The sequence below is a fragment of the Portunus trituberculatus genome, chromosome 37 (assembly GCF_017591435.1).
Source record: "Portunus trituberculatus isolate SZX2019 chromosome 37, ASM1759143v1, whole genome shotgun sequence".
Lineage (NCBI taxonomy): Eukaryota > Metazoa > Arthropoda > Malacostraca > Decapoda > Portunidae > Portunus > Portunus trituberculatus.
In genome coordinates this window covers 31,288,728-31,301,227 of record NC_059291.1, presented here as the reverse complement: position 1 = coordinate 31,301,227, position 12,500 = coordinate 31,288,728, and the positions used below count along the sequence as shown (strand labels likewise).

Sequence of the window (12,500 nt, the reverse complement as noted above, 5' to 3'; positions counted from 1 at the left end):
TCTTTTGTCTTCTATCTCTATCAGATTTTCTTGCATGTTTGTCTTCATTATTTTTTCATAAATGTGTGACTGTCCTTGTGACAAAAATTTGTCACCAAACATGCAAATCTTAGCTTTTTTTTTAACAGCAAATCTTAGCTTTTTTTAACATTTCATTTAATAGATATAGATTTACTTTCCATTAGTGACTGACATCTTAGATTTATCTACAAGTGCAATGTTGTAATTCACCTCGGTTGTCTGCTGGTCACCCAGCCAGTGTTTCCCATTACGGAGCGAGCTCAGAGCTCATAGACCGATCTTCGGGTAGGACTGAGACCACAACACACTCCACACACCGGGAAAGCGAGGCCACAACCCCTCGAGTTACATCCCGTACCTATTTATTGCTAGGTGAACAGGGGCCACACATTAAGAGGCTTGCCCATTTGCCTTGCTGCCTCCGGGATTCGAACCTGGACCCTCTCGAGTGTGAGTCGAGCGTGCTAACCACTACACTACGCGGTGTGTAAGGTAATGAGTGTGTGTGTCACGCAGGAGCTTGGTGGACTGCATGCAGGCAGAACTCTCCACATCGCTGCCAATGTTCCTGGAGGACCGGGATGACATCAATGAGGAGGAAGGATCAACAGCTCATGTGAGTGTTGCATTGTTAAGTTCTCATTATATATTGTGTTTATTCATTTATTTGATTATTTATTCATTTTTTATCAATTTATTTTTCTTTTCTGTTATGTTTTCTATTTTTTTCTTGATTTCTTTTATGCTCCACTTTTTATTTGATAACACAGTGATGGTTATTATTAGTGTAATGTTGCTGCTATTTTGCTTTATATTTATATATATATATATATGTGTGTGTGTGTGTGTGTGTGTGTGTGTGTGTTTTTAAAACTATGCACACTCATTGCTGACACCACTTCTTCACTCAAACTGTTCCAAGTTTCAACACATCTTTGCGAGAAACTATATTTTTTAACATCTCTCAGACATCTTCCCTTCCTCAGTTTTTTACTATGCGATCTTGTGCTTTGAATGTCATATTCTTCTCTCAGGATTAGTTTCTCATTATCCACTCAATCCATTCCGTTGATCAATTTATAAACATGTATCAGATCCCCTCTCTCCCTTCTCTGTTCCAGGGTTGGTAGATCCATAGCCTTTAATCTCTCCTCATATGTCATCCCTTCAAATTCTGGAACCATTCTTGTAGCCATTTTTTGTAGTCTCTCCAACTTCCTTATGTGTTTCTTTTTATGAGGGGTCCACACTACTCCTGCATATTCCAATCTGGGTCTTATTATAGTACTTATCAATTTCTTCATCATTTTTTTGTCAATGTAGTGAAATGCTAATCCAATATTCCTTAGCAAATTATATGTTTCTCTGAAAATTCTATCAATATGGCTTACCGGTTGATTGTTTTCTTCCATCGTCACTCCCAAGTCCTTTTCCTTTTTTACTTTCTCCAGTTCTACTCCATCTCCCATCTTATAGATTCCCACTGGTCGTCTTTCACTCTTTCCCATTTCCATGACATGGCTTTTGTCCACATTGAATTCCATCTCCCACTTTTTACTCCATTCCCAGATCTTATTTAGGTCTTCCTGCAGTATTTCACAATCCTCTTTTTGCTTTATAACTCTGCACAGTTTCGCATCGTCTGCAAACAGATTTATGTAGCTGTTCACTCCTTCTGGCATGTCGTTTATATATATGAGAAAAAGTATTGGTGCCAATACTGACCCCTGTGGCACTCCGCTTTCTACTGCTCTCCACTTGGACTTCATATCTTTAACTACCTTCCTTATTTCTCTCCCATCTCAAATGATTTTCCATCCACCTCACTGTGCTTCCTTTTAAGCCACCCTTCTCCTCTAACTTCCACAGTAATCTTGCATGTGGCACTTTATCAAATGCCTTTTTTAAATCCAAATAAATACAGTCAACCCATCCCTCTCTCTCTTGTACTCTTTCAACTATTCTAGAGTAGAAACTCAGTAAATTTGTTACACACAACTGCCCTTTTCTAAAACCAAATTGGCTATTTGATAATAATTTGTGGTCTTCAAGTAACTCGATCCATTGTTTCTTTATTACTCTTTCACACATCTTACATATTACACTAATTAGTGATACCGGTCTGTAATTTTGATGTTCTTCCTTCCTTCCGTTCTTATATATGGGAACCACCTCAGCTCTTTTCCATTCTACTGGTACTGTTTCATTTTCTATTGAGCATTTTATGATGTATATAGGACTTGCTAGTTCTTCCCTACATTCTTTCAGTATTCTGCCTGAGACTTCATCAGGTCTCATTGCCTTTTCTTCATCCAGTTCCTTCATTAACTCTTTTATTTCAAGCTTGGTTACTTTAATCTCTTTCATATATATGGTCTCTCTATTACCCTGTGGCATTTCAAATTTGCATTCCTTAGTAAAAACCTGGAACTTGTTATTTAACAGTTCTGCCATACTTTTTTGGGTCTTCCACCATACCATTTTCTCCTTTTAACCTTTCTATTGTTTCTTTTTGTCTTATTTTTCTGTTGATGAATCTGTAAAACAATTTTGGTTGTGTGTGTGTGTGTGTGTGTGTGTGTGTGTGTGTGTGTGTGTGTGTGTGTGTGTGTGTGTGTGTATTTATTTACCTAGTTGTATTTACCTAGTTGTAGTTTTACAGGGCCTGGGCTTTATGCTCGTGTGGCCCCATCTCCATATCTACACTTATCCAATTTTTCTTTAAAACTATGCACACTCGTTGCTGACACCACTTCCTCACTCAAACTGTTCCAAGTCTCAACACATTTTTGCAGGAAACTATATTTTTTAACATCTCAGACATCTTCCTTTCCTCAGTTTCTTACTATGCGATCTTGTGCTTCTAGTGTCATACTCTTCTCTCAGGATTAGTTCCTCATTATCCACTTGATCCATTCCGTTAATCAATTTATAAACTTGTATCAGATCCCCTCTCTCTCTTCTCTGTTCCAGGGTTGGTAGATCCATAGCTTTTAGTTTTTCCTCATATGTCATCCCTTTAAATTCTGGAACCAGTCTTATAGCCATTCTTTGTAGTCTCCAATTTCTTTATGTGTTTCTTTATGTGTTTCTTTGTGTGTGTGTGTGTGTGTGTGTGTGTGTGTGTGTGTGTGTGTGTGTGTGTGTTTGTGTGTATTATATGTTAACTTTGCCAGGTCTTGGTTAGGAGTGTTACAGATGATAATCAAACACATTTCATTGATCAAAAGCTTTGGCAGAGTCTCGGTCTACACATTTCACGCCACTCATTCCTCATCGTGTTTGTGTTGATGTTTCAGGTGCTGTCCATCCTGACCAACACCATGGCTTTGCTGCGCCGGTGCAGAGTCAATGCAGCACTCACCATCCAGCTCTTCTCACAACTCTTCCACTTCATCAACATGTGGGTCTTCAACCGCATTGTGGTGGACTCTCATCCAAACTACTGCACTCGGTAAGGCTCCCTTCAGTAGTACATAGTGAGCTGATGTACAGCCTCAAGACTGAAGGAAACTGTTATGATTGAGAAATAATAAGCATACTGACAAGATTTAAAAATAATGCATATTCTCTTTAGTTTTTAAAAGAGCAAAAAGTATATTTTCAAGACTACATGTACTTTTTTTTTCAATGGTACAAATTTTGTTGTTGTTTATATTGTATATTTGAAAGATTTACTTGAGAAAGAAATTATAAGGATAGAAAAGCTAGTGCAAGTACAGTTAGTGAACAACTTTTTTGTTTATATTTTCTAAGTGTTAAAACTGATAATGAGAGGTAAGCAAAACTGACAATCTGTTTGTGCCTCTAGGGTGTGGGGTGTGAGGCTGAAGCGCCGGCTGGCCCGCATTGAGCTGTGGGCTGAGAAACAGGGGCTAGAGCTGGCAGCAGACTGCCACCTGGCCAGACTCTCCCAGGCTGCCATGTTACTTCACTCACAAAAGGTAATGTAGCTCTCAAAGTTGATTATATTTGTATCACATCTTAATCTGATTGACCAAACAACTCCTCCATTGATCGCCACTTCCCATTTGCACTTCTTTGTGTTTCATCATCCACATATTAGATCACACATGTTTGTTTTAATCTCAAGCATCAACATGTAAACATATTATTAATTTCTCCCTACACCTCTTATTTCATTAATTAAAAAAATCAGCCATGGTATCTATTCCTCTCTCCATAGTACCATCTGACTTCAGACACTTGAACAGTCTATCTTCTCGAGCAACTTCCCATTGAAAACTAGTACATTTATTCTAGCATCTACATCCCTTAGTTTCTATTTTTATTTACCTTCTTTCTCATATCTTTCTAAATTCTTCTTTCTGCTGTCTTAGTCTCTCGTGATTCATTCACTTGTACAGCACGTCATCTGGAAATACTAAATGATAAACATGGCAATCAAAGTTGGAATCAATAAAATGGAATCTACTGTAGGGTCTGTAATGTCTTTGTTCATAAAAAATAGCTTGTACATCAGGTAGAACAATATGTAGAATAATAAATGATTAAACAAACAATAGTGCTGAAAGAATGTTCCATAGCTATAGGTAAGAATAGCCAAATTAATGAACTCATGATTATTTTTTCCCTGTACAGTCTGCCCCTGATGACATTGCCACCATCTCCTCCACCTGTTTCAAGCTCAACTCCCTGCAGCTGCGGGCATTGCTGGAGAAGTACCAACCCACACCGGATGAGCCAAAGATTCCTCAGGACCTCATAGACAATGTGGTGGCCGTGAGTGTTGTGTCTTTGGTGTCATGGATGGCAGGGATCTATGAATCTTTTGCACTGATGTATTATTTTTATTCAGTTTGTGGATAATGTTATTTAAGGTTGTTAGAGAGACCTACCTGCTGCTGATTGCATGAAGTTTTGAAATGTACATGTGGAAAAGATACAAAGAGAAAGGTACAGGGGACATGTAAGAAGATGCTGCAGTGGCATTTTATGTCTTAACTCTGGGTGCCAGTTATAAGAAATTCTCAGAACATGAATTTGTATGTACTACATGATCATCTTTATAAAAGGCATTATTTTATTGCATTCAAGATAATTTCTTTATTATAATTTATAATTTATTTATTTATTTTATTTTTTATTTAAAAAAAAAATTTTTAACTAAAAATTTCAAGTCTTTCATTCATAAATAGTAATTGTGTATACATAAATGCAGTCAGTAGTCAGAGTTTGGAAATAATGTTGCATTGACACATAGGCAGAAGAGGAACAGCTAATTGAATTATAGGAAGAATGATGTCAAGTACAACAGCTCCACTGAAAAAACAAATAGAAATAAGATGCACAGGCTAAGATGAGTCTAAGGCTTCAAGTTGGCCTATTTCTTCTGTGTTAAGAAGTCCATTAAGTCCAGCAAATATTTGCTTGATTTTAAAAAATTGCGTATTGCCAACCTTGACACCTGCCTGAAACCCTCACACCTTGAGGAAACCTTGTTCACCATTTGCCAAACTTGGCCCGTTTAGAGAGACACAGATTCTGTTGTTGTGCTTCCCACATTATGAAAGCATACAAGCATGTGTGTGTGTGTGTGTGTGTGTGTGTGTGTGTGTGTGTGTGTGTGTGTGTGTGTGTGTGTGTGTGTGTTTACTCACATGCATGCTTGTTTTGTGAAGCAGTATCTAGGTTCAACCTTGACCTAAACGTATTTTCATACACATATGCATGCACACACACACACACACACACACACACACACACACACACACACACACACACACACACACACACATACACATACACATACACACACAAACTAATTAATTAGTGCATAAAAACAAAGCAGTGCAATGAATGATAACACTGCAGAAAAAAAAAAAAAACATGCAGAGAATAAAAACATCCTGTTCTTGTTATTTTACTAAAAAACAGCATAGTATGTAACCTTTTCCTCCTTCATAAATGTCCTGTTTTCTTAATTTGTTGAAGCAACCTGCATTTCACAATGTGCATTGCATCCCAGGCAGGAAGCACTACAGCTCTCTAACTGACTTGAGGTGAACAGTACGGAGATGTCACTATGGTGTAGGATTGCTACATATGTACTGCATTTTTTGTGTTGTGCCTGATCATCACTGTGGATCTTCTTGTCTCCCACAGGTGGCTGAGAGTACTGCCGATGGCCTGGCCAGGGAGGATGGCCGTGAAGTTCGTCTAGAAGAAGAAACAGACCTACAACTTCCCTTCCTGCTCCCAGAGGACGGTTACTCCTGTGACATTGTTAGGGGCGTTCCCTCAGGGCTGGCTGAGTTCCTCAACCCACTGCAGCATGGCGGGCTGTGCAACATGAACCCTCAGCCCACTTCCTCTGGCTACTGGACCATCTACATGCATGAACAGGATTCCCGCCCTCCACCTGGGGTAAGGAAGAGGAATGGAAGGAAATTTTACATAGAGAGAGAGAGAGAGAGAGAGAGAGAGAGAGTTTTTTTTTTTTTTGACAGAAGCAAAGAAAATATAAGGTTTTATTATGAATGGATAGATAATTGATAATTCATTAAATAAGTGCAACTGTTAAGAAGACTGCTCTTGGGGAAAAAATAAAAGAAAAAGAAAAAATCACCAGTAGTGTTGTGTGTGTTAGGCAAGCCAACAGTGTTGATTGCTCGGTGGGTCTAGTGTGGGCATGATGTGCGGCTCAGTATGGAAGGTAAAAAGACTTAGATTAGTGGACATGTTCTGTTTTGGTGAAGGGAGTGAAGGTATGAATTACAATAGCAGAAATAAATAACTAACAATGCATGTATTCAGCACTGATGCATGTGTGTGTGTGTGTGTGTGTGTGTGTGTGTGTGTGTGTGTGTGTGTGTGTGTGCCATGTTCTGAATCCTGATGTGAAGAGTGGCTCATTGGTGGTGTGTTGTGTGCTTCAGCCTCGCAGCCCCAGCGTGATGAGCAACCGGTCCATGTCCATCCCACGTGGTGAACCAGAGATCCACGTCATCCAGCTGCACAAGTCCAACAATGGCATGGGGCTGTCCATCGTGGCCACCAAGGTGAGTACCCACACTGCTTGTCCTGTGTCCTGCCGCTGCTTGGTGCTGCTCATCAGGCCGTTACTCAAACAACTGTCTGTATCAACTCTCATGAAATTCCATGAAGTGGCATAAATTTTCTTGAGATTGTTATTAAATGTTTTAAGAATTTTGTTACAATTATAAGAAATTAAAGTTACTAATTAGAATTCCTGCATAACTTCCTTTCATCGTAATAAAATAAATGTATTGAAAATTTTCCTATCAAGATGTTTGGCAGAGATCAGTGCAGATGGTTGTATGAGCAACTAGGCATATGAAAGAAATATATTGTTGAGGTGTGTGAGTGGCGATGGATCACGTGGTTGTGTAACTCATTTCATGCAAACCACTGCAGCCTCTACACCTCCGCCTCGTATTTCACGACGAGTAACATATGGACGGGAGTGGCCACATCTCTTTGTTTCTTGAGCCGCACATGACCTTGGCGTGGCCCTTCCTTTGAGGGACGGTGCCAGTGCTAACAAAGGCAAGGAAGGGGTGGGGGAGGAGGAGGAGGAGGAGGAGGTTGTGCTTACAATGGTAATAATATGACTGCAGATATAGTGTTGCATGGTGTGGGGGAAGGGAGGAGGGAGAGCCGGCCACCACCATTATCTCCACTATGGCCTCGGTCAGCCACACACACACGCGGACATTTCCCACACTCAGAGGAAGTTCTCTCACACTTCATGTTCATTGTGATGCTTCAGTTGGAGGCCACGGCGGACTTTTACTTTTGTGAGCCGCGACCACAGTAATGGCCGCGCAACCAGTAGGTGGGTGACAGGTGACCATGACGAGGACTGCAGGGCGGGGAGGGATGGGGGACTGTCAAGGCGTGTGCGTGTGTGCGTACGTGTGAGGAAGCAAAGCCATCAGTAAACAAAGAATTAGAGGTAGTATAGAATTAGATGAATACCCTTATTGAATTTGTGTTTTTTTAGATGTAGGGTTATACAGGAAAGTGGAAACGTAGACTCGTAACTGGAATGCTACGATATAGCAATCAAAACTCGAGAGAGAGAGAGAGAGAGAGAGAGAGAGAGAGAGAGAGAGAGGCGTCACATTCTGGTATAAAATCATGTAGTATCTTTTTTTTCGGGGGCGGGGGAGTTGGAGGGGGGAAGTGTGGAAAGAAGGCTGTACATTAATTGGAGGTCGAATATAGACTTCGGCGAGTCACTCAGAAGAAACACCATCCTCTCCAAACCTTACTAGGTTTGGAGAGGATGTGTGTGTGTGTGTGTGTGTGTGTGTGTGTGTGTGTGCGAGCGCGCGTGCGTTGATTGGCAGGTCATAAATGTGGAAAGTAGCAAGTTGATTAGCGTGAAGGAAGAATGACATAGGGATATGGATGAGTAGGGGAGGTGAGAGTGGTTTTGCTCTCTCTCTCTCTCTCTCTCTCTCTCTCTCTCTCTCTCTCTCTCTCTCTCTCTCTCTCTGTGGTCATCGTCAAGCGTCATTAATGGAGGAAACCAGTACATACAAGCCAAGGGAATTAGGTCAGTGAGATTCGCAAGCATGACAGTGACTTGCCATTACTGTCTCAACACACACACACACACACACACACACACACACACACACACACACACACAAAGACAATACGTATAATGATTTTTTTTAATTATTCTGTTATTTTTGCATCCATAGCGAGTGAGACAAACGGAATCGAACCAGTGGCTTTGTAAAATGCCCCACAAAACACTATCTTTTCGCCACACTATACCACTAATACCTTGCCTGGTGTGGTCGTCCTTTGCCAATCAGAGCACTGGAATAAGTTGCTAGTATGAACATTGGGAAATAAAATAACAGATCAGTTTTGTCTTTCATAAGCTGGAATAAGAGACCAGTGCAAAAAGATGTTAAAAGTAATTCCAGGAAGTTTTGTCGAGTGAGACGCCTAATTACAGTGCAGAGTGTCGTGGAAGTGATCAATTGCAGCTTTTTGTCTCGTAAGAATGAGTACATTTGTAACTGCGGCCCCAGGATCTCGTGGCCCCGTATATGGAAAACCAAGTCCATCAGCTTCCAGTGCGTGTAGGAGAGTGTCGCCCGTATTGTCTTTGTCACAAGGCCATCACAGCAGGCGGGGTGTCAGGCAGGGGCGGGGCGGGACGGGGCGGGGCAGGGCGAGGTGAGTCAGTATGCATTGCTTAACTCGCCAGCACCCTCAAGCATGTCTGTTCCCCCCTCGCCACTGCCGCCGTATGACCTCCTTCTGCATGGTGCCAAAACATCATTCATTCCACCTGTATGACTCTTACTAGCGACTATCTCTCTCTCTCTCTCTCTCTCTCTCTCTCTCTCTCTGTGTGTAACGGAAAATAATATAAAAACCTCCGTAATTTTCCTCCGCTAGAGACAAACCAAGAGGAACATTGCACAAGGGCGTGACTCTCTTCATTGGGCAGGGTGTCTCGTTGTCTCGGTGCCTTGGTGTTTCAAAAGTCCTGCTCCACGTGGCAGTTAGGATAAGATATTGTTACAGTACAGCGTTAACCTTCCCGCCCTCTCCTTTTCCCTTCCACCCACCCACAACCTTTCACACTCTCTCTCTCTCTCTCTCTCTCTCTCTCTCTCTCTCTCTCTCTCTCTCTCTCTCTCTCTCCAAACACATTTGCTGGGTGGGGCGTGACTAGCTGGGGAAGATTTTGAGGAGATGATGGGAAAAAGAAATTACCCATCACTTCGTAACCGTGTACTTTGCTCTGTTCCCTTCATGCACTCTTATGTTCCTGTCGCTGATCTATAACACCACTTTTCCTTCCTCTGCTTCCTCTATTTTCTCTCACTTCTGTCTTGTCTCCTTACATTCTTCCCTTTATTTTACTCCACCCACCTTCTGTCCTCCAATACCCTCCACTTCCTCCTGTCTCTATTCATTATCTCTCACCTCTGTCTTATCTCCACATATTTTCCCTCCTGTCTTCCACACCACTCCCTGCAAAGCTCTCCTTCCATTCCTCCACGCATCGCTCCTTCCTTTCCCTGCCACCACGTCCACCTGCCTCCACCGGCCTCCACCTCAGCCCATCCATTCCAACACACCCTTCCCCTTTCCTCTCCCCAATAACAATGCATTGATCGCTTATGGATTGAACCAAAAGCAAACACTATACCATTTCGTCATGCGTGGAGTGTGCTAATATTTATGCTGCCTCCCCCTTCCCTCACACACACACACACACACACACACACACACACACACACACACACACACACACACACACACATTCTACTACGTTCAGTGCATAAAGAAGTTGAGGTTAAGCAAATCTTTCTTATTGCAATAGTGAATGTAAGGTAATGTATGTACTTCGCGATATTTTTATTTTGTTTTTAATTCTGTTTGTATCTCTCTCTCTCTCTCTCTCTCTCTCTCTCTCTCTCTCTGGGTATAGAAATGCACATATATACTTCCGTCATTGATCGCTTATTGACACGCACTGCTGAAATCACCGTAACGTCTGGGTTTACGAAGCACGAAAGCTAACTCTCTCTCTCTCTCTCTCTCTCTCTCTCTCTCTCTCTCTCTCTCTCTCTCTCTCTCTCTCTCTCTCTCTCTCTCTCTCTCTCTCTCTCTCTCTCTCTCTCTCTCTCTCTCTCTCTCTCTCTCTCTCTCTCTCTCTCTCTCTCTCTCTCTCTCTCTCTCTCTCTCTCTCTCTCTCTCCACATCTAAAGGTGTACAAATAGGGAGAACCAGACCAGAGAGAAACGAACAATGGGCGAAAAAGAGAGGGAGGGATTATGGACCAAGAGAGAGAGAGAGAGAGAGAGAGAGAGAGAGAGAGAGAGAGAGATTCTTTGTACAGTACACTTGCCCTCCTTCCCTCGACACCTTCTTTCTCGCCTACCCAGCTCCCCTCCCTCCCTCTCCCTCTCCCTCTTTCTTCTTCCTTCCTTCGCTTTAACCAAGAAGCGAACAACAGACGAACAAAGACGTTCCGAATGTCAACAAAGTGGCGGAGGAGGAGGAGGAGGAGGAGGAGGAGGAGGAGAATGTTTGGGAGGCCGAGAGTGAAGGAGAGGGGCGCGATTAAGGGCAAGGAAGGGAAGAGAGAGAAAAGAAACGTGAGAATGAGGAAGAATGATAAGAAGGAAGAATGAAGGGGAGAAGGACAGGGAATAATGGAGATGAGGAAGGGAAGAGTAAGAAAGTAGAGGAGAGAGTGATGGGAAGGATGAAGGAGAGAGAGGGAGGAGAGAGAGAGAGAGAGAGAGAGAGAGAGAGAGAGAGAATTAAGGAAAGAAGGGAGAGAAGGATAGGGAGGTATGGAGGCGAGGGTAAGGATGGGGGGGAGGAAAAGAGGGGTGTGGGTGGGGGCGCGCTTACTCAGAGGCAGGTGGGTGGTGGGCGGTGGCGGGCGTGTCTGTGACAGTGGAGGGTGGAGGTGGATTGGTGAGGGGTATTTGTGGGGGGCAGGAGGGGTGTGAAGATGGCACGAGACAAGCTCCCTCTGTGTGTGTGTGTGTGTGTGTGTGTGTGTGTGTGTGTGTGTGTGTTTTACGGTTGGTTTGTTGTTTCCAGGCAGTGATGTCACGATTCACCACCACCACTGTCATTGCCACTACCATTACCATCCCCACCACCACCACCACCACCACCACCACCACCACCAATACACCTAACCACTATCACCGCCACCACCCAAAACAACAACAACAACATCAACACTGTCATCTGTTAACATCACTAACATTCCTATCACCACAACTACCACTATCATGTAATTGCCCTGACCCCCACCACCACCACCACCACCACCACCACCACCACCACCACCACCGTCTATTCATTCTCCCTTCTCCCCGTTTCCCTCCTTCCACCCTCCACCACGATCTATTTCTACTTCCTTCCACCACCACCACCACCACCACCACACTCAAGCGTAACAACACACCTGCCCAAACTTAGCCACACGTGCATGACCCCCATCCTCCCACACACACACACACACACACACACACACACACACACACACACACACACACACATCTTCGATTATATTATTTCCCTGCTGTTTCATTTATGCTTTAATTTTATAGATTTTGACATGATAGTAGTAGTAATAGTAGTAGTAGTAGTAGTAGTAGTAGTGGTGGTGGTGGTGGTGGTTGTGATGGTGTGGGTGTGGATAAGGAGGTAGCGGTAGTAGTAGGAGAGGTGTCTAGGGTGGTGGTGATGGTGTTGATGATAGTATTGTTGTCGGAGGTGGAGAGGGCGTGGCGGTGATAGTGGTGGTGATAGTGGAGGGGGTGTGGCTGTGGAGGGCGGTGGAGGCGTTAGCTTGTAATGGGAATAGCTTTTACTTTCTGTAATTGCTGTTGTTCATGATCACGGTCCTCCTCCTCCTCCTCCTCCTCCTCCTCCTCCTCCTCCTCCTCCTCCTCCTCCTCCTCTTCCTCCTCCTCCTCCGTGAGGGAGTAAGG

General features: G+C 43.1%; 1 protein-coding gene across 2 annotated transcripts in view; it reads left to right on the top strand.

Moving 5' to 3' along the window:
* LOC123514312 (afadin-like) overlaps window positions 1-12,500 on the top strand; it is a 218,005-nt gene that overhangs the window by 146,245 nt on the left and 59,260 nt on the right. For both annotated transcript variants that reach the window (XR_006677567.1, XM_045272134.1), the window contains exons 16-21: window positions 538-637; window positions 3,321-3,475; window positions 3,833-3,965; window positions 4,624-4,764; window positions 6,148-6,408; window positions 6,921-7,043. Coding sequence is in view for 1 of the 2 variants with exons in the window: in XM_045272134.1 (XP_045128069.1) it covers window positions 538-637; window positions 3,321-3,475; window positions 3,833-3,965; window positions 4,624-4,764; window positions 6,148-6,408; window positions 6,921-7,043 (913 nt within the window). In the remaining variant the exon portion in view is untranslated. The remainder of the gene's footprint in view (window positions 1-537; window positions 638-3,320; window positions 3,476-3,832; window positions 3,966-4,623; window positions 4,765-6,147; window positions 6,409-6,920; window positions 7,044-12,500) is intronic.